The 25,923-nt window shown below is 45.1% G+C and overlaps 1 protein-coding gene and 1 pseudogene across 1 annotated transcript; one reads left to right on the plus strand and one right to left on the minus strand.

Moving 5' to 3' along the window:
• Window positions 1-2,714: 2,714 nt before the first annotated feature.
• LOC136462955 (protein MONOCULM 1-like) lies at window positions 2,715-8,169 on the minus strand. The gene is made up of 2 exons (XM_066462007.1): window positions 6,350-8,169; window positions 2,715-3,117 (listed from the first exon to the last, which is right to left on the minus strand). Exon 1 carries the CDS (start codon window positions 8,116-8,118, stop codon window positions 6,859-6,861), a length of 1,260 nt encoding a protein of 419 aa, XP_066318104.1. The 5' UTR covers window positions 8,119-8,169; the 3' UTR covers window positions 2,715-3,117; window positions 6,350-6,858.
• A 797-nt stretch (window positions 8,170-8,966) lies between these two features.
• LOC136465291 (gibberellin 2-beta-dioxygenase 3-like) lies at window positions 8,967-20,642 on the plus strand (annotated as a pseudogene).
• The last annotated feature ends 5,281 nt before the right edge of the window (window positions 20,643-25,923 follow it).

The following is a 25,923-nucleotide window of genomic DNA, read 5'->3' on the forward strand; positions in this document are numbered from 1 at the left end:
ATTTAACCCCGCCGGCCCAGTCGGCCCACACACACTGCACACACGCACACACACGTACGTAGGTAGCTGACCGTGCCAGCGCCGCTTGCGCCCGCGCCACCGCCCTTGCCCGCGCCATCGCCCGCACCAGCTCCGCCCACACCCACGTCGCCCCCCGCGCCGCGCCACCGGAGGAGGAGGAGAAAGAGAGGAGGAGGAGAGGAGGAGAGGAGGAGAGGAGGAAGAAGGTGGAGGAAGGAGGAAGAAGGAGGAGGAGCCCTGGCCGCCGTTGCCACGTCCTCGATGCTTCCCCAGTCGTCGCCTTGTCCATCGGCGCCCTGGCCCCTTCACCACCGCCGCCCTATGACGCCCACTAGGTATGCCCTACCGTCGTCGTCGTCGTAGTATTACTAGTAGTTGCGGTAGTAGTAGTGGTAGAGTAGCAGTGGTGGTAGTCGTAGGAGTCGTAGGAGTGGTTGTGACATTATTATATATATATGTGGTTGTATATAATCTTGTGCATGTCGGCCATCGTGCCGTTCATATATGTGTGCATGTCGACCATCGTGCCGTTAGTTTTCTTGCAGGTTTTGGAAACCTCATCGTGCAGGGGAGGTGCTGCCAAAATTTTGTATTGACAGTTTTATGTTTATTTTTTTTGTAGAGAAGAGCCTGTCGGAGTGGAGCCGGAGTACCTCGGCGACCCCGATCGCCTTCCTCACCGCTGCGGGTCTGCCTGCACCGCGTCGCGTCGCCACTACACCGACCCGCCATAGCCCCGCTAGCCTGACTCCACCGCCACCCTAGGTATAACCCCTCTTTCAGTATCATGGTCGTAGATCACGTAATCCAGTTAGGCGTCTCCCGTTCGAAAGAGATATGGTTGGAAATATGTAGATATTTCCATATCTAAAACTATATCTGTTTTGAATTGTCCATGTTTTTTGGATAGCCCGCGGATGCGTAGGTGGGGTTAGTTTCCATGGTCTGCGCCGATCCGAGATAGAGTTTCGGCATCATCTCCCTGTTGTTCTCTGGATACACGCTCTCCCTGGCAGGATGTGTATTTGAAGAACAGCGGGGAGGTGCTGCTGAAATTCTGTCTCAGATACGAGTAGAGCATGGATGCGTCTGTGCGTGTCGAGTTGAGACAGGTTGCCGATGGCTTTGCCTATAGGGCCAGGTCATTTTCCGGTTATGACGTGAATGGATATCGCTTTCGCACAACAAGCTACGAGCAGAGTCGGCCCAATCGAAGAACCACAAGTTCTAGAGTTTTTACGCCCGATGTTGATGAGGTCGAGTATTATGGAAGAATTGAAGAAATATACGAACTCAAGTTTTATGGTTCCAAACCTTTTAATCCTGTCATATTCAAATGCCATTGGTTTAATCCTGAAGTATCGAGACGGACATATTCTAATCTTGGGCTAGTCGAAATTCGACAGGATTCTGTCTTACCAGGAGACGATGTCTATATTCTTGGTTTATTCGTCATTCAATGGTTTTTTCATACCTTTCCTTTGCATTATTGTAACATTGGGGTGAATATATTGTAGGCCCAGCTGAAACAAGAGAGGAGGATACGGGAGCAGATGCAGGCGAAGATGGAGAGGCTGGAGGCTGAGTGGGAGGCCGAGCAGCAGAGGATGGTGGAGATTCTTCAGTACATTCAAAGTCTTGGCGCCGCTACGGGTGTAGTTCCGCCACCTTCGCTATTCGCTCCACCTCCACCTCCACCTCCACCTCCTCACTATTCTACTCCTGTGAGTATAAATGTTTTAGTTTGTATGTTCATGCTTTCGGTCAAACCTAGTGGGGTATGAAAGTTGTATTCATGTATGGTATATATTTATCTTGTCTCACACATGTAATCTCTTCTTCTTTGTGCAGAATCAATCGGCGGCATCAAACGATCCTCATGCTTCAGCGAATCCTTCAACAAATCAGTCTCATTGGCCATCTTGGTGATAATACTTGTGGTTGTTAATGGTACTTCTATTTGCAATTGTGGTTGTAGATGATGGAGCACTTGGATTACTTGTGAACTTATTTGTGATATATTGTGAGACATGTGACGTTTGTGATATATATGTGACGTTTGTGATATATATGTGGTGTTGATGATATATATATGTGTTGTTGATGATATATATGTGATGTTGGTGATGTTTGTTATATATATCTTCTGTTTGTTTGGATGGGATGTAAAAAACAAATAAAAAATATTGTTTTCAGTCACTTTGCCGAGTGCAATGGCCATGACACTCGGCAAAGTGACTACCTGGGAACATGCTTTGCCGAGTGCAAAGGCTATTGCACTCGACAAACATCACAGATTTGCCGAGTGGCACGAGCCAGGCACTCGGCAAAGGGGTCGCCTGTTTGCCGAGTGTCTTGACAGGACACTCGGCAAATAGGCTACCTTTGCCGAGTGTCTTGCTGGTGGCACTCGGCATAGTGGCCACCTTTGCTGAGTGTCTGAGTCAACGGCGCTCGGCAAAGCGACGACCTTTGCCGAGTGCTTGACCTTAACACTCGGCAAAGCCGCCGTCACGGTGGCACTCGCCGTCACGGCGACTTTTCTTTGTCAAGTGCCAGATTAGCACTCGACAAAGGCTTTGCCGAGTGTATATCGGTCAGGCACTCGGCAAAGAAGCTGAATCCGGTAGTGATATATGCCCATAAAAAATACGTGTCCATACATATATATGAAGTAAATTAAATTAAAAGAATGTTACCACCTTAATTGCCCCAGTTAACAACCCACTTGAGGACAAGAATTTATCTAGCTAGCTAGTATGATATTTTTGCATGGCGATATTTGAAGCAAATAATATACGCTCAAGCCATTGCGCATATCGCTTACGGCAACAACAAATATGCACAATGACATGATGCCAATAAATCAATAGGAAGATCAGAAACGCAGTGCCAAAGCATGCAGCAGCCTGCTATCTAGCTACCAGAAGCCTCTCTTGGCTTCTTGTCTCGTGGGCTGTGGGCAAGCCCAACAGTATAATCGCATGCATTCTTGTATCCCATCGGTTCCGATGCAGAACACCCCACTGTTGTTCATCAGCGAATGAATGCAGACATGCAGTCATGCCGTCATGCGGCTGTGTGCCCGGCCGGCCCCTGCATGCAGAAATTGCGGCATTAGCATTGCATCCAAAAACAAGATAATCAGGAATAAAAGTCAATAGACTAGCTAGCTTATCAAGGAGTAGTATAGAAAATGAAGCTATAGATTGCATGAATGAGTACCAAAGATAATCATGCTTTAATTTTGACTGGTTATCTTGACAGATCATATATGAAGAATGACTACCTAGTAGCTAATTAGTAAATACATAAAGATCAGTTTAAGTATGTAGTAAATTACCATAATTCAGAAAACCGAACAGCAGAAAAAGATCAACAGTTTGAGTCAATAATAACCAAATTCCAAACCCTAGATGGCTGTGGCTATATAGTCTACTGCTGGAGTCTACTAGTAAGCTAGCAACAATGCAAGACACGAGGCACACTGTACGTAGGGTGAATATATATCAGCATCATATATGCATTGCACGTACTGTTTGCTCACTCTAATAAACAATCCTGTATGATCGATGCAGATGCCGATAGAACGAGCTAGCTACACATTTAGGTTTAGCAGCCGCTGATGTGATATTACATCTGAACATTACGTAGGCCAAAACTGAATAGCTAGCAAGCAAGCTAATAGTAAGTACTGTGCTAACTATATGTATGCTGCTTTCGTTTTCTCCCGTCATTTTCTCGTGCCATACTCTTTGGTTTAAATACATGTATAGCTATACTATGTATGTTTTCAAAATATAATACACAATCAAGTAATAAAGTATACAAACCAACAAGATCTGCATGCCTCATGACTTACTCATGATAGGGACATATATATTTGCATATGGTTCTGTATTATCACTTATATATATAACCTTTAAAGCAAACAGCATTGTTGGCTTGTTTTGCTAGGAGAAATTCAAGTTAATAAGCTCGATATGAAAAGGCCTACTGAATCTTATATATGAAGTACATGAAAAAGAACCAGAGCAAACATAATGAATTCCTAAAATACATCCTAAAAAGTCAAAGCATGCAGTAACTCATAAGCGAAAATCTATGGAGCAAACTATGCATCAATCAAACAAAAGAACAAGGTAAATGTGACGTTTGCTAATGCATGCGCAATCCAAAAAGTGCACTGCAAATATATCAATGTTACCTATTAGTGCTGGCTTGCTGGGGCACTACAAAAGAAATGAAAAAGAATCATGAAAAAAAGAAATTAATAGGTGAGATCAGAATCATAGCAACCAGCTAGAATCATCTCCCCGGTCTTTCTAATATTATATACGATATCTAGCTACTAGCTAGTAATCAATTTCTGTTAAACTAATTAAGCTGGTGATACCTTTAAACCAACTAAAGTGACACTGTTGGAAGACAACAATAAACTGAGATTTCCCTATTTTCTATTTCATTATCATGAAGAAGAATGTAACATGACCCGATCTTGGAATTTTGATAAAATTTGGAACTTCTATTCCAGGAACTTGAAAGTTTGCTAGTGGACTGATTCGGGTGAAGAAATGATGCTTGAAACATCTACAAAATATCTAACATGAATTAATAAAGGAAAGTTCTAATGTTCTAATTAAGTAACATAAGTGTATTTTGCTGCCTAGAGCAAACTCCATTAGTCTCTTTCGTTTCAAAGAAAACGAAAGGATGCAATTGTCATCTATATATTGTTCGAACTAAATAGCATTCAAAAGCATAAGAGAGACAATATAATTGTCGCCTTTTTGCTCTCCCTTTTCATCCAACCAAATAATGCAGTGGCCGTGATGCAACAAGAATGATGGAGCCGTGTTAGCTAGCAAGATCGTCTTCTATATTCTATCAAAGCATGAAAGCCAAATGGCCAGACAGCTACTAATCTAGTAGTATCAAAGTACATCTATTAGCTAGTGCTGCATTTCATGTATATATGGCCCTCCTTGAGAGAGCTCGGTGCCAATGAACACGGCGTGCACGGAAAGATCCCAGATATGTACGTGCATATATATATATATATATATATATATATATATATATATATATATATATATATATATATATATAGATAGAGAGAGAGAAAGAGAGAGAGAGAGAGAGGAAAAAAGTTAGGAGAGTTAATGGGCCCATCCAAAAGAGAATGATCTTTGTTGAGAGAGGAAGCTAGAGGACGAGGAGGCAACTCAACAAGAGAGAGATTCAGGATTGCAGGCTGGCCACCAAAAAGGGGTGCCTGGTTTTGAGAAGACCCATGATTTTGCTTGAGGGGACAGTGAGCAGGAATTAGGGCACGCAGCACGTACTGGTCACTGATTCATGGGATCATGCATGCCATTTCTGTGTGTGCTGTGCTTTTTTTCGCCTCTCATCTAGATACAACTGTAGTAACTGTTCATGGACAGACAAACACCAACACCACACACTCACACACACCGCACTCACACCACATGGACACAAACAGATCCTACAACGTGTGCTGTGCTCTCCAAAGGACAGGACAGCATGCCAGCATATCTGGGACAAGAGGCAGAAAACAAGAACCACATCCTCCTCCTCCTCAGGCAGGAAGGGAGACAGATGAGTATTTTTTTTTACCGTGCCTCTCTTTGCAAGAACATAATAGTAGTATACACTAGCTAGATGACCATACATCTCAACATATATACTGTAACTGTGTAGCCTAGCTTCATATAGTATTAGCTAACATGCAAGAGAGTACTAGTTTGTATTTTTCCTATATGTATGCACTGGGAATGCACGCTAGCTGGCCTTTCGTAGCACACAAGAGTGATCATTACCCCGAGTAAAATAAAAAGACCAACCAAATGGTGCATTAGTTTATGTCCAGTGGAGGCCAAAGCATGATTAGTTATAATACAAACAACCGCAACACACAGCAAGAAGAGCAAGCGAAATTTCAGGATAAACTTTTAAAAAGATGGACCCAATCCACTGAGGTGTGTAGGAACTTCAAGATCCTCTTCATTATTTGGGATTCAACAAATCAGCTTTATATACGACCTGGCCTAATTTTCTCAGGAGCATGCAAATGAACATATCCCTTTACCACTACAATATTGACAACATTAGATAGCCATATCAAAATGATCAGCGAACCATAACAACTCCACCAATATGTGTGTAGTGAGAGAGACTGAGAGAGAGAGAGACCAGTAATAAATAAAAAAAGTATATAGCAAAAAAAAAAGCAAAAGAATTGGTAGTAGCGTTTTTTTTTTTTTTGAAAGAAGAATTGGTAGTAGCTATTGGTAGAAGGAAGGCTTACCAAGTTGAAGAATTGAATTATGCCAAAGATCCTCGCATGGATCTCCCAATGGTGCGTTTCCATGCAACGTGTCCATCACGCACGCCAACGCATCTTCTTCTTCCTCCTCCTCCTCCTTCGTCCATTGCACTCGCACTATACCAAAAGTAGTAACCTTGCAAGTTTGAGCAGCTAGCCGCCATTGGCCATCATCGATTAGAATGGTGGCCAAGCAGCTAGCTCAGCTGGCTAGCTGCTCATTTCCCCCCTAGATCCTTGCATGGGCGCATGCACGCGCGGTCTTCTTCTTCCATCCAAAATCCTTACCAAACAATATCTTCAACCACGAGATCAGCTTGCCTCTCGATCCACAAGTGTCATAGGCTCATTGCTTGTGGCCGGCAATGCAGTGGTGTGCCCATCCAGATTAGGTAGCCAGCAAGATCGAAGCCATTAATGGAGAAGGAGAAGAGCACACCACGCACGAATGGCAAGGTCCAACAGTCAGCTCTGGCCGGCCGTTTGACGATCTATTGCCAAGACGAGACCGACATGAGCGGCCGCGTCTGCCAGCCGAGGAAGCACGCGCCGCGGGCCTCCTCGGCGACGTACCCCTCCGACGGGTAGTGCAGCCGCAGCAGCAGCCGCGCCTGCGACACCGCGAATGCGCTGAGCGGACGAGGCGAGAGCCCAGCGGCACGCGCGGCGGAGGCCCACGCCTCGAACCCCCAGGAGTGTTCGCCGACGCGGCCCGGCGCCAGCGCCAGCGCCGCGTCGATCTCTCTGCCGAGGACCTCTCTCTCGACCAAGAGACGATCAGCGCTGCCCGGCGGCGCCGTCGCTTCCAGGGCGTCGAACACCGCCGAGTAGTAGCCCATCGCCGTGGCCACCCGCCGCGGCAGGTCGTCCGCCGGGCAGTCGTTGCTGCCGGCGCTGCCGGCTTCCTTCTCGGCAATGGTCACCACGGCAGGGTTCATGGACTTCACCCACTTCAGGAACGTGGCGACCTCGCCCTCGCCGCCGAGCCTGTGCAGGAAGAGCACGCAGTTGACGGCCAGCGTCTCGTCCGGGTGCAGCTCCGGCCCCGTCGCCGGGTCAGCTGCGAGCTGCGCGGTGCAGGGGAGGAGAAGCGGGTGGAAACGGAAGGGTAGGTTGAGGGAGCCGGCGAAGGCGCGAAGACGGTCGCCCGTGCGGAGGAGCACGTCGCGGTCGGGCCCAGCACCGGTGATCCGGACCTCGGGCGGGCCGACCGCAGGGCCCGCGAGGTCGGCGATGGCCTGCAGCAGCGGCGGCCACTGCACGCCGTGCGCGGCGTCGAGGTCCACGATGTGCAACCGCCGCGCGCCGCCGCTGGCGCTGGCGCTGGCGGCGGCGTCGAGGATTGCCTGGTTGGCCGTCAGGTGCGCGAACCGCAGGAACGGCGCGATCTGGTTGTACGCCAGGTACGCCGTCGCCGTCGGCGCCCCCCGAGGGGCCGGCGGCGGTGCCCCTCCCGCGGGCGCGGGCGCCGCGGCGACGACGTCTCCTCCGGCGGCGGCCTTGTCGTCGTCGACGCGGCGAGCGAGCGCGCGGGCGAAGTTGTGCGCGAGGCGGTCGGCCGCGTCGCCCCGCGGGTCGGCGGTGGACAGGACCTCGTCCGCCGCGCGCCGGGCGCCGTCGACGTCGCCGCGGTGGAGGAGGCCGGCGCTCGCAAGCACGAGGCCTCTCGGCGACGAGGGCTGCGCGTCGTCGTCGGCGGCGACTTGCTCCTGCGCGCGCGCCGCGGCGTCGTGGCCGGGTGCGCCGAGCATGGCGGCGTCAGGGCGCAGTGGGCGCAAGGGCGCATGGCTCGGGCGGGTTAATAGCTGCGACGGCCGGGTAGCATGTGCACGGGCAGGGGCAGCAGCTTCTGTGACAGGACATGCTCAGCTTGCAGTAACATGAGATTCAGATTTCAGATCGACACACACACAACACAGAGATGCTTCCGCGTGCTTGTGCAGAGAGAGAGAGAGAGAGAGAGAGAGAGAGATTAGCAACGGCTGTGGAGTGTGGACTTGGCAAACTGAGGTGTCTTTTCTCTCTCTAGTAGACGAGAGGAAAGGTGGCAACAAGGTGCATCTGTATTCTTCTTGCACCCAGTGCACTTCGAGTGAGAATGGTCAAGCTGTTTCTTCCAGTTAGTGTGTGTTATTTAGAGAGAGATTAGGGAGATCTTACACTACTGGAATCTCGCATTTTTCTGTGGGTGATAAATTTTTCTGTGCGTTTTTTTCGGTATGCACAGAAAAATTACGATTTTTCTGTCGGTTCCAAAATATCCCGACAGAAAAATACTAACGTGACAATACACACACGGAAAAAATCAACACTCACAGAAAAATACAATTTATTCTGTCGGTTCTTTAAAAACACACGGAAAAAATATGTACACGCACAGAAAAATCCTAACCCTAACCCGCCGGCCGCCGCGCCCCCAAACACCCTCTCACGCGACCGCGCGCCCTCCCTCACTCTCTCCTTTCAGCGCACCCCTCCCTCTGCGACTCAGCGCCGCGCCCCTCCCCGAGCAGCGCCGCCACTCCCTCTCCTCCCTCTCCCTCTTCATCGACGCGGCCGGCGTGGCCCCTCTCCTTCACCCCCGGATCCGGCCAAATCCATGGCGGGCGCGTCCCCAGGCGGCTGGATCCGGCGTCACCGGTGGCGCGAGGACGAGGCAGGGCCGCATCCGGATCCGTCGCCACCGCCGACGACCGAGCAGATCCGCGCCCTCCCCCTTCTTCTCCCCCGCTGGAGCCCCTCCCCTCCCCCTTCTTCTTCCCCGGCGGGTGCCCCTCCCCTCCCCCTTCTTCACCCGGCCAGATCCGGCCTCCCTCTCCCGGATCCAGGCGCGCCGTCTCTCTCCCAGGCGTGGCCCTCTCAGCGCGCGGCCCCTCCCAGGCGCGCCGTCCTAGTAATACACATAGACTTGTTTTTCCTTTTTTATAAATAGTTTGACCATTTCTGTTCTTTATCAGGCTCTTATCCATGGGCTGAACAGACACTACTACTCAATTGCAATCAATTACCGGAAAATGAGCTTGAGGAGAAAATGTTGCTGAACTTGCACAAAAAGAAATGGACCGATGAGCTAATTTTGAAGAGGTTTGACACTCACTCAAAAACCAACGAGCAGACTGTCCAGGTGCCTATACTACCCAGCTTCCTTTAGCTGTATACTGAGATGATTTTTTTCTCCTTATTGATGCTTTATACTTGAGTATTTCTTTTGTTATTGGCATTGTGTCTATTCTTGTCTAGGAAATGCTGAACCTAGCCATCAAGTACAACAATGCAGTGCAAGAGGAGGACGCGAGGTAAATCACATCACGCGAGCGTGAATGAACTCAGAATACATTGTGCGTGCTTCTTGTGACTGGGCTGTTGTTGGCAATGCAGAGCTCCGGTGGCCCTCTCCTGTCCCCGAGGTCAGGCTCAGGCTCAGGCAGGCAGCGGGTAGGCGGAGGCAGCCTGTCGTCGTCTATTTCTGACACAAGTGTTAGACACAATTGATGATGAACTACTGATTTGTGTATTATTTGAATGAAACCTTGTTGGTCATGCACAGAAAGTACCGTATTATTTGAATGCAAACCTTGTTGCTACTGTTTTAAAATATTTTTTTTGTGTGTTCAACTCTTTTTTCCTGTGAGGCTGGCTACACAGAAATATTTTTTTTAATCTGGGCGGAATGAATTTTTTTGTGAGTTCACCTAGACCGACATAAAAAAACGTGTTTTTCTGTGCGTTTATGCGTTTATTTCTATGTGGATTAACACACAGAAAAATTAGTTTTAATCTGGGCGAACACAATTTTTCTGTGCGTGTGAGACCCACAGAAAAATTGTTTCTGACGGTGAACCCACAGAAAAATTTGATTTTTCTGTCATTATATTTCTGTGTGTATTTTTCTGAGGGTACACCGTCAGAAAAATATTTTTCTGACGGTATTCGTATTTTTCTGTGTGTTTTCGCACACACAGAAAAAAGCGAGATTCTAGTAGTGTTAGGGGAATCTAAGCTCTGACTCAGAGCTAGTAATCTACTACAAAGTAGTACTATGTCTCAGAGTGGGCCTAATTAGTTAGTGAGGTAGATGAACAATACACCATAAAGAAAGGCCCCGTTCGCTTGTCTTAAAAATGGTTTGTTCGGCTTCTTTTTTCAGTCGGAACAGTATTTTTCTCTCACAACAATTCAGCCGAAACAATGTTTTTCAGCCAGTTTCAGCTAAGTTTCAGACCAGCGAACGGGGCCAAAGTGCGGTTTTTTGAAGTACGAATTGCACGCCACGAGATGTTCCATGAGCTCATCACCATCCATGCCAATAAGGTCTCATTTATTTTAGAATTACACATCGTGTGTGTAAAGAAAATGGACCCTTGGCCCATTTACTTTGGATTTCGGTGTTTGATGACCAACACAACCAAATTGGACTAATGAATTTGCAAGTGTTTGTTTTGTAATTCAATAGGGTACAAGACGTAACTTGGACGAAGGCGACATGATGATCAAATGATCAACACCTCAAGCAAGACCTTAGGAGAACAAGAGAAGACCCAAAAGATCAAGCAAAATCCAAGCATGAAGATTGGAACCAAGCCGTACGCAAGATCGCGAAGAAACGAGCTCGCAGAGGCAACCGGACGCTGGACCGGTGGCTCGGCAGACAGGCGACTGGATAATGGACCGGACGATGGCGGCAACCGACCGGACGTAGGGAAGCAGCGTCCGATCGAGTACAGAGAGGTTCCAGAGCGGTATATCTGCGACCGGACATGTCCGATGTCCGATCAGCATATTGCTGGCTCAACAGTCGGGACGACCGGACGCGTCCAGTCAGGACGATTCAGCGTCCGGTCAGTAGCAGTTTCGCAGGAATTCGACCCCAACGGCTACTTTCTCAGTGGGACTTATAAATACAACCCCCAACCGACCATTTGAGTAGTGTGGAGCTGAGGAAACATACCAAGGGTGTTGGTACACCATTTTAGTGATCTCGACATGCATAGTGCTTAGTGTTTTATTAGGTGATTAACATAAGTGCCTTGCAAAGTGCTTAGGTTGATTAGACCATCGCTTATGCGCTTGCTCTAGGTGTTTGCCTAGTGTTTAGTGAGGTTTACACACCTCTTGCCACCCCATGCTTGCGAGCACAAGTGTTGTACATCGGAGGGGCTTGAAGTCTTATGAGATCACACCAACCGCGTTTGTGGTATGGCCACCACCGTGTACCGGAGAGAACAAGGCCCGCGATGTTTTGGCCGGAAGCTTGATAGTGAAGACGGCGGGGAGCATCCGAGAGAGGCTTGCCGGAAGGCACGTCGGAGACCCACTTGCGCGTGGGGAAGGCCTGAGGCTATCCATGAAGTTACCCGATCAGGAGCTTGGCCCTTGTGAGGGATTCTTTGCGAGAGGCTCCAACGAGAACTAGGGGGAAGCTTGCGTGCTTCTCGATACCTCGGTAAAAATACCGGAGTCGTCGACGGGAGTTTGCATATCTCTACCTTGCTCTTTAGCTTCCGCATTAACATTGATTACTTTACTACATTTGCGGTAGAGATAGCAACACACTAGCAAACCATAGTTGCATATTTAGATAGTTTATCTTTTGCATAGGTTTTGCTAAGGTTAGAAAAAGAGGCCATAGTTTAGAGTTAAAGTTTTAAGTTGCCTAATTCACCCCTCCTCTTAGGCGTCACGGTCCCTTCAATTGGTATCAGAGCCAGGTTGGCTCATATTTGGACCTTTGGCTTAACCGCCGTTGAGCCGACGCTATTGTAGAGTGGTTGGGATGAATACCGCTAGGCCTCCATAATTTGATGGCACTAACTTCCTCTAGTATAAGGCTAGAATGGCTTGCCACCTTGAGGCGGTTGATTTAGGTGTATGGAGAGTCACTCGTGACGGGATGAAACCCATTAAGAATCCCGAAAAGCCCACAAAGAGTGACGAAAAAGAAATGCATTTCAATGCTAGAGCTAAGAATTGCTTGTTTGAATCTTTTAGCATGGACGTGTTTAACCAAGTGTTCACCTTAAATACGGCATATGAAATTTGGTTAAAACTCCAAGAGCTCCATGACAGCACAAGTAATGTCCATGAGCAAAAATATTGTCTAGCCAAGCAAAATTATGATTCCTTTGCTATAAATAATGACGAGCTTGTTCGTGATATGCATTCTTGATTGAATCTAATTATCAATGAGCTCCATTCAATAGGATTATTAAAGCTAGATGATGCGGACATCGTGAGGAAAATCATCTCCGTGCTACCACAAAAAAATATGCAAGCATCATCACCATCCTTCACAACATGGAGGACTTGAGTAACATGACCCTGGGCATAGCCATCGGCAAGTTAGTGGCATTTGAAATGTCATATAAGATGGGTCAAGAAGAAGCTTCTTCATCAAGCAAAGGCAAAGCTCTAGCTTGTAGCGAGAAGAAAAAGATGAAGGGCAAGAAAGTTGAGTCAAGCTCAAGCTCAAGCTCCTCAAGTGAAGAAGAAGATGAGGACGATGATGATGATGATGATGATGATGAATCAAGTGATGATGATGAATCTTCCTCTTCCACCTCCGATCTTGATGAAGAATCAATCAAATTGATCAACAAGGTGGAGAAGATGATCCAAAAGCTAAATGTCAAGGGTGTGCCCATCCAAATTCAAGATCTTATTTTCACAAATCAAAGAAAAGAGCAAAGAAAGAGAGGATGCTATGGATGCGGTGAGTTGGGGCACTTTGTGGAAGTTTGTCCAAACAAGCCCACACCTAAGACAAAGAAGAAGGCATGCAAGAATCAAGCCCTCACTTCAATAAGATCATGGGATGATTCTTCAAGTGAAGAAGAATCTCATCACAAGAGGCGAGGACGCAAGCACTCATCATCAAGCTCTTCTCGTGTGTGCCTTATGGCACGAGGTCATGAAAGCTCATCCTCTAGTGAGAGCGATAGTGATGATGATTTGCCTTTCTATAATACAATTGTGCAACAAAATCGTAAATATGCTAAAGTTTGCACTAGTCAACAAAAGAAGCTCAAAAATTTAAAAGAAGAGCTAGGTAGTTCACAAGAAGCATACAAGAATTTGCTTAAACAATATGAAAACTTTGCAAATCTCAATGTTAAACTATCTACTAAAATTGAGAAACTTGAGACTAGTGCAACAACAAATGCATGCACAATCAATGATGAGCAACTCTTAAAGAAAAATGAAAAATTAAAAGAAATGTTAGCTAGCTCACAAGAAGCATATAATAGTTTGCTTGCTAAAATGGAAACCATATGCAAACATTGTGATGAGCTAACTAATAAAGTTGCTAATCTTGAAGCCGTTAGCACAACCCCCACCAAGGCATCTAAAAAGAAAAGTTCTATCTTTGACATGTCTAAAAAGGATGTCTCTACTTCTTGTAATGATTTATGTTTAGACTCACCTTTGTGCAACCAAGTTTGTGTTGAGAAAGTTGTTGTAGATACATGTACACAAGAGGTTGCAAAGGAGAATGAGCAACTCAAGCAAGAAGTAGCTCGCCTCACCAAGGACTTGACTCAAGTGAAAGGCAAGGCGAAGCAAACCCAACTTCATCAAGATAACACTATCAAGAGAGTGAAGAAGCTTGATGAAGGACAAACCGTGGTTTGCTACGTGTGCCACAAGGAAGGCCACAAGTCCTATGAGTGCAAGGTGAAGAATGGGGGAGGAGCAAAGAAGAAGGAGAAAAAGCAAACAAGCAAGCTCTCCAACACCTACACCAACAAGGTGGACAAGAAGGCCTCCACACCTTATCTCTTGAAGAAGAAGAAAAATGACAAGGTGGTGGCCATCAAGGTGAACAAGCAAGTCAATAATGGGGTCAAACGCTTTTGGGTGCCAAAGGAAATCATTTCAAACATGAAAAGCACCAAGAAGGTTTGGATCCTGAAAGGGAAGTGAGAAGTCCATCGGACAACGGGGAATTTAGAGACTTGGCAAAGTATTGGGTGCATTTCATGGGGTGCATCATGATGGACAAAGTCATTGCCAAGTAGGTTAGTAAATACTATGGACCCAAATTCCCCTTCCCATGTTAGGTAACTAGATGTTATTACTTTCAATTAGTATTCATTTCATTTGGTATTGTTTTTCAAATGATATACTCTTAAAGCATCTAGTTATCTTTCATGTCTATGTTTGCATTTACATACTTAAATCTTTTGTCATGCATTCAATAGGTATATCATATGGTAGGCTTGCTCGGTTTCATTCTCAACCCTTGGAGCAAACCTACATGGTTTAAAATTATTTAGAAGCACGGCACATAGCTTGCTTTACAATTATTTATCTAATATGTGCCATAGTCCAAATTATAGATAATCTCTCCAAAATATCATCTTTCAAGTGGTATTTTGATCAATGTGCACAAACTTCATAAGTATTCAACTCTTATGTGCATAAATTTAGGGGGAGCTTTATCTACAAGTTGGATGCCTTGAGACTAACACTTTTTCAAATAGTATTTTTTTCAAACCTATCACATGTGTAGTAGTCTCATTGTAAGGAAATTGGAGTCCCCGGAGTTAAGCATCATTCTTCAATTAGTATCATTATGTTGATTTCATTACATATTTACATGCTTTCTCCATGCATTATATAGATTAAACTCTCTTATACAATAATTTGCTAATTATGCATATGCTATGCTTTCTACCATATGTATGCATATATTTAGGGGGAGCTTAGTCTATATAATATGAGAGTCAAGTTTTGTGATCCAATTCACTCTATACACAAAGGATCACGAAATTTGACCCTCCCTTGTGCTACTAATGTCTTCCTTTTCGGTGTTTAATGCCAAAGGGGGAGAATTTAAAGGACCAAAGGCAAGCATCAAGTTGATGTCTACAAGTGGTAATGGTCCGAGAAAGGGAGGAAAGTGAATTATGGATTAGTCTAAGTAATGGGAATTTTTTAAAAAACTAGGCTTTAATCCATAATATCACATGGGGACATTAGTAAGGGCAAGACATGCTTTTTAAGTAAAGTTTCAATTAGTATCTATCAATTAGTATCATATAACCTTGCTCTTTACATTGCATCCTAGCAAGTAGGTAGTTTTTAACTTCCAAATTCTTATTATTTGCTTGCTTTGGTCGTGTTGGCATCAATCACTAAAAAGGGGGAGATTGTAAGGAAAATGGACCCTTGGCCCATTTACTTTGGATTTCGGTGTTTGATGACCAACACAACTAAATTGGACTAATAAATTTGTAAGTGTTTGTTTTATAATTCAATAGGGTGCAAGACGTAACTTGGACGAAGGTGACATGATGATCAAATAATCAACACCTCAAGCAAGACCTTAGGAGCACAAGAGAAGACCCAAAAGATCAAGCAAAGTCCAAGCATAAAGATTGGAACCAAGCCATACGCAAGATTGCGAAGAAACGAGCTCGCAGAGGCAACCGGACACTGGACCAGACGCTGGAAGCGCGATCGGACACTGGACCGGTGGCTCGGTAGACAGGCGACCGGATAATGGACCAGACGCTGGTGGCAACCAACCAGACGCAGGGAAGCAGCATCCGATCGAGTACAGAGAGGTTACAGAGCGGCATATCTGCGACCGGACACGTCCGGTGTTAGGCGACCGGACGCTGGCCAGCGTCCGATCAGCATATTGCCGGCTCAACAGTCGGGACGACCGGATGCGTCCGGTTAGGACGATTCAGCGTCCGGTCAGTAGCAGTTTCGCGGGAATTCGACCCCAACGGCTACTTTCTCAGTGGGGCTTATAAATACAACCCCCAACCGGCCATTTGAGTAGTGTGGAGCTGAGGAAATATACCAAGGGTGTTGGTACACCATTTTAGTGATCTCCACATGCATAGTGCTTAGTGTTTTATTAGGTGATTAGCATAAGTGCTTTGTGAAGTGCTTAGGTTGATTAGACCATCGCTTATGCGCTTGCTCTAGGTGTTTGCCTAGTGTTTAGTGAGGTTTACACACCTCTTGCCACCTCGTGCTTGCGAGCACAAGTGTTGTACATCGGAGGGGCTTGAAGTCTTGCGAGATCACACCAACCGTGTTTGTGGTGTGGCCGCCACCGTGTACTAGAGGGAACAAGGCCCGCGATATTTTGGCCGGAAGCTTGATAGTGAAGACGGCGGGGAGCATCCGGAAGGGGCTTGCCAGAAGGCACGTCGGAGACCCACTTACGCGTGGGGAAGACCCGAGACTATCCACAGAGTTACCCGACCAGGAGCTTAGCCCTTGTGAGGGATTCCTTGCGAGGGGCTCCAACGAGGACTAGGGGGAAGCTTGCGCGCTTCTCGATACCTTGATAAAAATACCGGAGTCGTCGACGGGAGTTTGCATATCTCTACCTTGCTCTTTAGCTTCCGCATTAACATTGATTACTTTACTACATTTGCGGTAGAGATAGCAACACACTAGCAAAACCGTAGTTGCACATTTAGATAGTTTATCTTTTGCATAGGTTTTGCTAAGGTTAGAAAGAGAGGCCATAGTTTAGAGTTAAAGTTTTAAGTTGCCTAATTCACCCCCCCCCCCTCTTAGGCGTCACGGTCCCTTCAATGTGTTTCTAGCTCCGGCTCCCACTAGTAGAGAAACAAGCTATACTTCCGGTTGGGAAACCCCGTCAGTCTCGGTTTTCCAACCAGGAGCACGAATCCGGGAATAAAGGGCCTCTCCTTTAGTCCCGGTTTATCGCCCGGGACTAAAGGTTCACCTTTAGTCCCGGTTGGTAATACCAACCGGGGCTAAAGAGGTCTCTCGGCCTGGCCACGTAGGTTGACCCTTTAGTCCCGGTTGGTATTACCAACTGGGACTAAAGTTTTTTTTTCTTTTTTTTTGTCTATTTTCTTTTTCTTTTGTTTCTATTTTCAATTGATGATTCGTTCGCAATCTACGCTGCTACCGGGACTTTCATTTTTTTCTTTTCTTTTTTTTGTTTCTATTTTTAATTGATGATTTGTTTTGGCTTTTGAATACGTATTCTATGCTGCTAGAATATACGTATTCTACACGTATAATGTTTGAACATTTTGTGCAAACTAAAGTATGAAGGACCAAGGATGCAGCAGTACGACCCTATAGAACAGATCCCGTTCAAGTAAGATCGTGGTGCATGGCTCCAGAGCTGAGCTTTTATGTTAGCTTTCACTCTTCTGAGCAAGCGAGGTGGTGCTAATAGGTGGGACTGGCCAGTAATTCCAGCATATTGCGTGCTGGGCCGCTCCATTCTGGTATATGCTCTCTCCTATGTGTGGGCTTCAGATCGAGCCGGCCCATTCTGGTAATATCTTTATTCCCGGCTCCTGTAAACGCCCGGAACTAAAAGACCTTTGGTCCTGGCCCGGCTCCTAATACCAGCCGGGACCTTTAGTCCCGGCTCCTAATACCAGCCGGGACTAATTGATTTGGTCATGTTCAGTTGCATTGGACCCATGCATGTTGCATGTGTCTGCAGATCTCTCGGCATGTGGTAGATAGAGCAGCCGTGAATGCGTCTGGTGACGGTCTGAGGCTATAGCTGAGCCCCCACTGGCACAGTAGCCGAACAAACAGACTTGTGGTCACAAACACAAACAACAGCCACAATAGCTAGGCTAGGCTACCATGCTAACGTGCACCCTGTCAGTGTCAGCTCAAAAGACTGCATGTTACAGTTGCAACATCTGGTGTCGTGTCGCGTTTAAGAAGCTCTCTTTTTAGCTCCATTTGCAATAGTCCCGGCCGTTTCAAGCTTTAGTCCCGGTTGGAGACAACAACCGGGACTAAAGGTCCCTTTCTAGTCCTGGACAGAGCCTCCAGTCGGGAGTAGACTTTTACTCCTGGTTGGAGAGACCAACCGGGAGTAAAAGTTAACCTTTAGTCCTGGTTGGTAGCTCCAACCAGGACTAAAGGTCCCCTGCAGCAAAAGTTTGTTGCAGTAGCCGTTGGACAGGGACCTTTAGTCCTGGTTGAAGCTACCAACCGGGATTAAAGGTATCTCCAGTCCCGGATGCGGAAAATACCGGGACTAAAGCCAAATTTCAACATGGATCAAAAGTCGTTTCTCTACTAGTGTCCTTTTGACATATCATTGTAAAAGCTATATAGAAGAAGTTTCTCTCTCTCTTCTTCTAGATGAACTAGGAGCCGATGAAGCCTGGCTTCGCCGACTTTGACTCCTCTGTTGCTACGATAAGGAGACGGAGTTGTATATAATCCTTGCTAAAAGAGCCCTAAATATCATGCTATATGGCCTGGTTGGTTGTTGTCTAATGTGAGAAGTTAGAGCCACTACATGGATACGGGCTTTGCAGTGATTATTAAGTTGGGTCCTCGTGATCGCGTTGGCTTCGTTGTGAGGTAGAAAACCATGGTGGTGTCCTGAAGTCGTTGTTGTTGTGCCTCTAGTCTAGTTACACGTGTCTTCTTTAGCTCCACGCTTAAGCAGTTGTTTTTACTTGTAGTACTTTTCTAGTTTAATGTTTTGCTAAGTACTTTTCTAGTTGAATGCTTTGCTAATTTCTCATGAATGAACCGTGCAGTTACCGGTTTTTATGCCTCGTTTTTCAATAAGTATCTTCAACCGGCCTTTTGAAAAGGAAAAAATACATTCTTGAGATTGTCACGTTATCCGGACTGTCAGTATTCAGTGAGCTAAGTATCTTGACTCGTGACAAACATATATATATAAATAAATCATAGTGAGCTTTTGAAACGGCAGGAAGGTGGGTTTCTGTGAAGTTGTATGCAAAGAAAATCATTTATCAAAATTATAGTATTGTGACAGATTTTGTCAAAGATATAGCGTGATTTTATTTTTATTTAAAACTGCAGGATATGTAAGAACCTTTTGTCCTGATGCAAACGCATGCGTTCGGATTGGGGCCTAGTCCTGGAACTTTATTTATACAGTTTTTATTTCATTTATTTACTAAATTATTAGTTTTGACAACATGCTTAATTAATAGGAGTATGTATTTAAATAAAGCACGGGGATTACCTACGGTCTAGAATACTTGTTTTAGTGTTGAGCACAAGAATAAGTGAGTAAACAAAATGATTGTCAAGATACAAAGAGGGCTAAGACAACACGTTTTTTTTAATATGGGGGTATTTCACTATTTGGGTTCCATTTGAATATTTTTCTATGTACTATATAGTAGCTCTTTCTATGAAATAAGGATTTGTTTGGTAACCCTCTTAGAGCAGCCAAGCCAGAGAGGCTTCACCAAACAATATTGAACTTTTTTACTATGGTTGTGGAGGCGTCAGGAAGCGTTAGCTGTGTCAATGATTGGTGGGCCTATACGAAGGAAGGCATTGAGAGGCGTCAATGAGGGAGGTGTCGGGAGGCGTTGGATGTGTCTATGGTCGGTGGGCCCATATGCGCCGTAACGCCTCCCAACACCTCCAAAGTTAAGAGGATTAGGGCTTCAAATAAAAGAGTGGCAATTCCTTTTTCGTAGTTATTTTTTTAATCAATGGTAGAACAGTAAATCCAGCAGGCGGGCGCTGCGGCCATCCCGTATCCCGTATGTGGACCTGTCGGCGCCGGGCGCGGCCGCGGCGGTGGCCGACGCGTGCCGCAGCGTGGGCTTCTTTAGGGCGACCAACCACGGTGTGCCGGCGCGCATCGCCGAGGCGCTGGAGGCCCGCACGATGGCGTTCTTCGCGCTGCCTATGCAGGAGAAGCTGGACATGTCCGGCGCCGGCCGCCCCATGGGGTACGGCAGCAAGAGCATCGGCTCCAACGGCGACGTCGGGTGGCTGGAGTACCTCCTCCTCTCCGTCAGCGCCAACACCATCAAGGTCTCCTCCCTGCCGCCCTCGCTCCGGTAAGCTAGCTAGCTGTTGATCTTGCTTCGTCTTCGCCGTGCACGCACACCTGGGTCGACTCACTCAGCGGACAGGATGCATGGGCATGCAGAGCGGCATTGGAGGAGCACACGGCTGCGGTGAGGGAGGTGTGCAGGCGGGTGCTGGAGCTCATAGCGGAGGACCTGGGCGTGGACCGGTCCCTGACGAGGGCGATGGTGGTGGGGCGGGAAGGCAGCGACGAGCTGGTGCGCGTGAACCACTACCCGCCCTGCCCGCTGCTGCCGCCGGTGGACTGCGGCATGACGGGGTTCGGGGAGCACACGGACCCGCAGATCATCTCCGTGCTCAGGTCCAACCGCACGGCGGGCCTGCAGATCAAGCTCCGGACGACAGGTGGGTCCCCGTGCCCCCCCCCCCCCCCCCCGCCCCGGAATCCTTCGTCGTCAACGCACGGGATGGTCGGAAGGGAGATGTGTGAAATGACCATAATGCCCTTGGACGAATAAAATCAACAAAAATAGTTATTTTGGGTAAGCATCAGGAAGCGTTAGCAAGCGTTAGGAAGCATTTTAAACCATTGTAAAAGGGCTCAACAATATTTCATATACAAATGATTCTATATATATTGATTACGTGAAGTAATTTTCTAAAGTAAACTAAGAGGTTGAGATATGAAAAAACTATTTTAGCGGTACTTTTCAGTACTACTTCAACGATACTTTTTAGCACTACTTCATTAGTACTTTTCAGAGAAAGAATAATTTTTTTCTCTTACAACAAATCAACATAAGCCAAATTTCAGCAAAACAAACAGGGCCGCAGCTTAACTTGATTCACACGTAGTTACTTCCTACATGGGAGGATACTTCTCTAGGAGAATCATTTCCCACAAAAAATAACAGAAGCAGAAAAGAGCTCTACCAACTATGCTCTAACTTTTCGGGTTCTATAACAATTCCATATATACAATAATTACAAAATAAAAGATGAATAAAAAGGTCGGGTTGCGACTTGGAAGGGTGTTTTTTTTAATTTTACTATTGCCACTACAGTCTAAGGTACTACCTCTATCCAAAAATATTGCAATGTTAGCTTTGTTGTAAGTTAAATTACTTTAAACTTAACCAAATTTATAGAGAAGAAAATATAAAGATTTACAACACCAGACAGATATACTACGGATATAATTCTATGATAAATCTAATAATATTTATCATACATATTAAAAATTATATAAATTTAGTCAAAAATTATTTTTACTTAGCACAAAATTAGAACGATATGTGTTTTTTTTGGTACCGATGGAGCACACACGATGACATGAACCTTCAAACTGAACGGAACAATCGCTCATTCCATGTGCTACTCCATACTCCCTCGGTTCTAAAAAGAATACAATTCTAGTGGCGCGGAATCAAATAATTTGGAGTTTATATTATAAATATTGTTAGAGAATATATTTTTATACTATAACTACTTTGTATTATAAATATTGATACTTTTTTTTATGAGATGGTTAAATTTAAGTTTTTTCTACTTAAAGCAAACATTGAACTGTATCATTTTTAGGAGGGCGCCAGTGCCGCAGAGTTTGAACCGCGGTTAACGGAGTGGCACTCACCCCTACCCAGGCAGCATGGTTCTTCCGGTTCCAGGCCAGCTATCCAGTGCACACAGCTGCGCGTACTCGTGACGGGGCAGCCGGGCCACCCATCTGTGACCTCTGGGCGTCCCTGCATGCACGCGCACACGCAAAGGCAAAGGCTATGGGCGACAGAGACGAGACAGGGGGCGACTTGGCAATCATCCCTCCTGTCCTGTTGTGCATGGCATTGCCATGGCTGGCTGGGGCCCCTGTTTAGTTCCTTTCTAAAATGCCAAATTTTTTAAGATTCTTCGTCACATTAAATTTTTGGACGCATGCATGAAGCATTAAATATAAATAAAAAATAAAACTAATTATACAATTTAGGTGAAATCCACGAGACGAATCTTTTAAGCCTAATTACACTATAATTGGATACTAATTACCAAATAACAACGAAAACGCTACAGTAGCGTTTTGCCAAATTTTTCAGTAACCAAACTGGCCCTGGATCTCCTTCCGCATCCGCTTCCTCCTCTGGTAGTATTCACGTGCCTCGCTCTCCATCTCTGAGCTCCAGCCATTGGAAGCTTCCCTGTAAAAAATGTGTTCATGAATCATGAGAAGAGAGAGAGAAGAGAGAGGGAGAGCCCATCACTGAGCCCTCGCATCGCATCGGATGAGAGGCATCTTCATAGCGGTACAGCGCGCACAGAGTAGGTAGGCAGCTAGCAGCAAGCAAATGGAATATCGGTACGGCAGGAGCGGGTAGAGGAGTGCAGGTGCAGAGCTGAGCTGGAGCCTGGATGGATCATGGATTCATGGATGGTATTGGTTCAGTTTAGGGCCCCGTTTGGCGACACGGTAGCCGGAGCCGGAGGAGGTAAAAAAAAAAATGAGCTTCTCCACCTCAGAGCGGCTATGTGAGAGAGGAAACGAAGAGAGAGAAAACCAGCTCTGATGAATAGTGTCTGCACAGGATGTAAACAGTATCGGAGCTGCACCAAAGAGGGCCTAGGTCTCGTTTAGTCCCCTAAAGTTTACTCTACGTTTCATTGAATTTTTAGATACATGCATAGAGTATTAAATATAGACAAAAATAACTAATTATACAGTTTGCGATTAATTTACGAGATGAATCTTTTAAGCCTAATTACTTCATGATTCGACAACGTGGCGCTACAGTAACACATATGCTAACGATGGATTAATTAGGCTTAATAAATTCTTTTTAAAAATACTTGCTGCCAGTTCAGGCCTGCAAGAATAAAATACTTTTTAAAAAAGAACACACACACACCAGCTGTTTTTTTTTGTGTGGAAAAATTAGCACCAGCTGTTTTCCTCTGGTTCATGTGCCCCATATATCTAGACTGTAGGAGCACATACAGTAGGACACATGGGGCCAGAGCCGTGTGATACTATAGTACCAAGCCACCGCATTAGATAACACAAAGATGAGACAGTAGTAGTTAATAATAATATTGCTTGTTGCTCTGTCTCGCTGACCTTTTTGCCATCGATATCTTTATTTATTTTATTGACTTTTTCTCATGCGGTCCTTTATATATATATATATAATAAAATGGACGATCCGATTGGGCAGTACAATTGGTGCAACAGCCCCACGCTGATTTTTCAGAACCTTTGCTATACCTATACAGTACTATACTACCAATCAGTCCCATTTGGCACTCCCAACTACTCTTGCCCAAGTTCCAACAACACGACATATAACATGCAAAAGTCAAACACAAATCTTCCTGATCATATTCTCCAAGGCACTCAAAGGGTCAAAGGTCTAAAGGATGATCCTCCAACCAGGTCATGGATTGGAGGCATATACGAAAATGAAAGGGGCGGATGCCTGTTACTCCTCTGATCCAAAAGCATGTTGTTTCAAGGACATCCCTTTAGCATATGCATATCAATAGTCTCCAAGGTGACAAACTGAGGGGAATCTTCTATGAGATTATGCAATTTCAAACCAGAAATCATGATACATCACTATAGATGTGTTTTATCTAATGGACCCAGCAGCATCAATCTATATATGTGACTTCTTTACTTTTATTACTAACAACCGAAGCTAAAAAAACATTTGGCTGACACACTCCGTATTCTGCATCGGAGTATTTATTTATAATGCCATGAAAAGAAAACTAGGGATGAAAGAAGCTGGGTTAAAGTTTACTACCAAGGTTCTGTGGATTTGAGTGTGCCGCCTGCCGTCCATCCTCCGTTTTCTATGTCCCTCTCCCGAGCTAGCAGGACCACCTTCTCAAGTGTGTCCAAAAGTGAGCTTTTGCCTTACGCCTTATATAGTATTGTTACTATCTTCGACCTCTTGTCAACCGCAACTTCTCTAAAAAGTGGGGGCCTGTGGTCCTCATTGATCCTGTGATAATCAAGTTAGTCATGTCATTGCTATTGTAGGTTTACTAATGCTACGGCCAGACAGACGCTAGGAGTAAGCAAGAGAGGCTTTGCAATTAATCTTAGCTAGCAATAGAACTTGAATTCTCACTGACATACTAAACCAGAATGATAGGCAGAAGGGAGAGAAAATGTTCAGCTCACACATAAAACCAGTGAGAATTTTACCTGCAAAAATAGTATTTGTAAATTATTTGATTGAACTTCATTTGGTTGCAGAACAGTGCTATAGTCAGTACAGAAAAGAGTCCAGCAAGAGAACATAGGGACAAGCTACTCTGTAAAGTGATACATAGCCCTTATATTCCCTTAATACAACAACAGACTGCATATAATAGCATACCTATTAGGGTCCTAGTATATACAACCAGATGACAGCATGTTTGTTTAAGCGGCAGCCATGTTTTAGCAAATCATCATATCATAGGGGGGCACAGCAAGGGAACATGTAGTGACAGGCAGTTAGGCACGCAAGGTACAGTCCCAGAATTCGTTGGATCTGACCTATCGGCTACAACGTTGAGACAAAAGCTGTGTAATTTGCAGGGCAACGACAGGTCTACAGCTTCCCATTCCATAGGGCCAGATTAAAATTCTCCAAAGTCCAAGTCAGGTCAAATCTGTAAAATTACAGCTAGCTAACCATGCACTTTGGTACAATTGTGGCCAGGTGGATATGACAGCAGATTGATTGCATTGCAGCCACTCCCTCCTTTTTGCAATTATAAATACAAGCTACTTTTCAGTTCTGAAATAATGTTTTCTTCTCGTAACATTTCAGCATAAGCATTAGCATAAACTAAATTTCAGCATAAGCGAATAGGGTGTTTGACTCTTTTCCATGTCTATCTATGTCCATGAAACCATGATTCATGAACCTCTCCTTAAGTGGTTTATGCAAACTTAACTTATTAGACCGGGCATGTCTATGGCAAATCAGGAACTTGTGCAATCATGCAAACCATTTTGGTTTGAGCCCCGAAAAACACTAGAAAACAAATAAATTTAAGTTTGCAGTACCATGCATAATAGCATTAGAATCAGAGTTAAACTAAGATTGTATCAGGAAATAAAAATGAAAAATTTATTCTTTTGCGATGACTTTCACCAGACTTGTGATTTAGCATAAACAACAAAGAAGATGCCGATGCCGATCCTTTTTTTAAAAGGACAAAAAAGTCAAGCTGCTTTCGCAATTTGAAGACTGACATAGATCAAACCAAGATCTTGTTCTCTAAACAAATGAGTACCCCATGAATAAATTTCTCCTCAACTTGTAGGCGACTTGGGATTGGTTGAGACATAAACATCTTGCCTGCTTATACATTTTTCAATTCTACTAGTAGGAAGGCAGTGTGCAAGCGTGCAACATAGAAAAGTTATTGGATCATTCTCTCTCTCTCTCTATCTATCTATCTATCTATCTATCTATCTATCTATCTATCTAGAATAACTTATTCTGTAGCCACTTTGAGTTACGATAATTACTATGTTAATTTACGAGATTATAGTAACTCCTTACTAAGTAGTTTACTATAATGTTACGGTAAATATCGCCATGTGTTATAGTAACCCAACTATCGTAAATATGTATTAGCATTATCGTAAATTAGTATATAAAATTATCGTAAATTGAGGTGGCTATAGAATAACTTATTTTGTAGCTGGCTACTGAATATACTCTCCATATATATATATAGGGAGAGGCTATTCAATAGCCGGCTACAAAATAAGTTAT

Source organism: Miscanthus floridulus, chromosome 7 (assembly GCF_019320115.1).
Source record: "Miscanthus floridulus cultivar M001 chromosome 7, ASM1932011v1, whole genome shotgun sequence".
Classification (NCBI taxonomy): Eukaryota; Viridiplantae; Streptophyta; class Magnoliopsida; order Poales; family Poaceae; genus Miscanthus; species Miscanthus floridulus.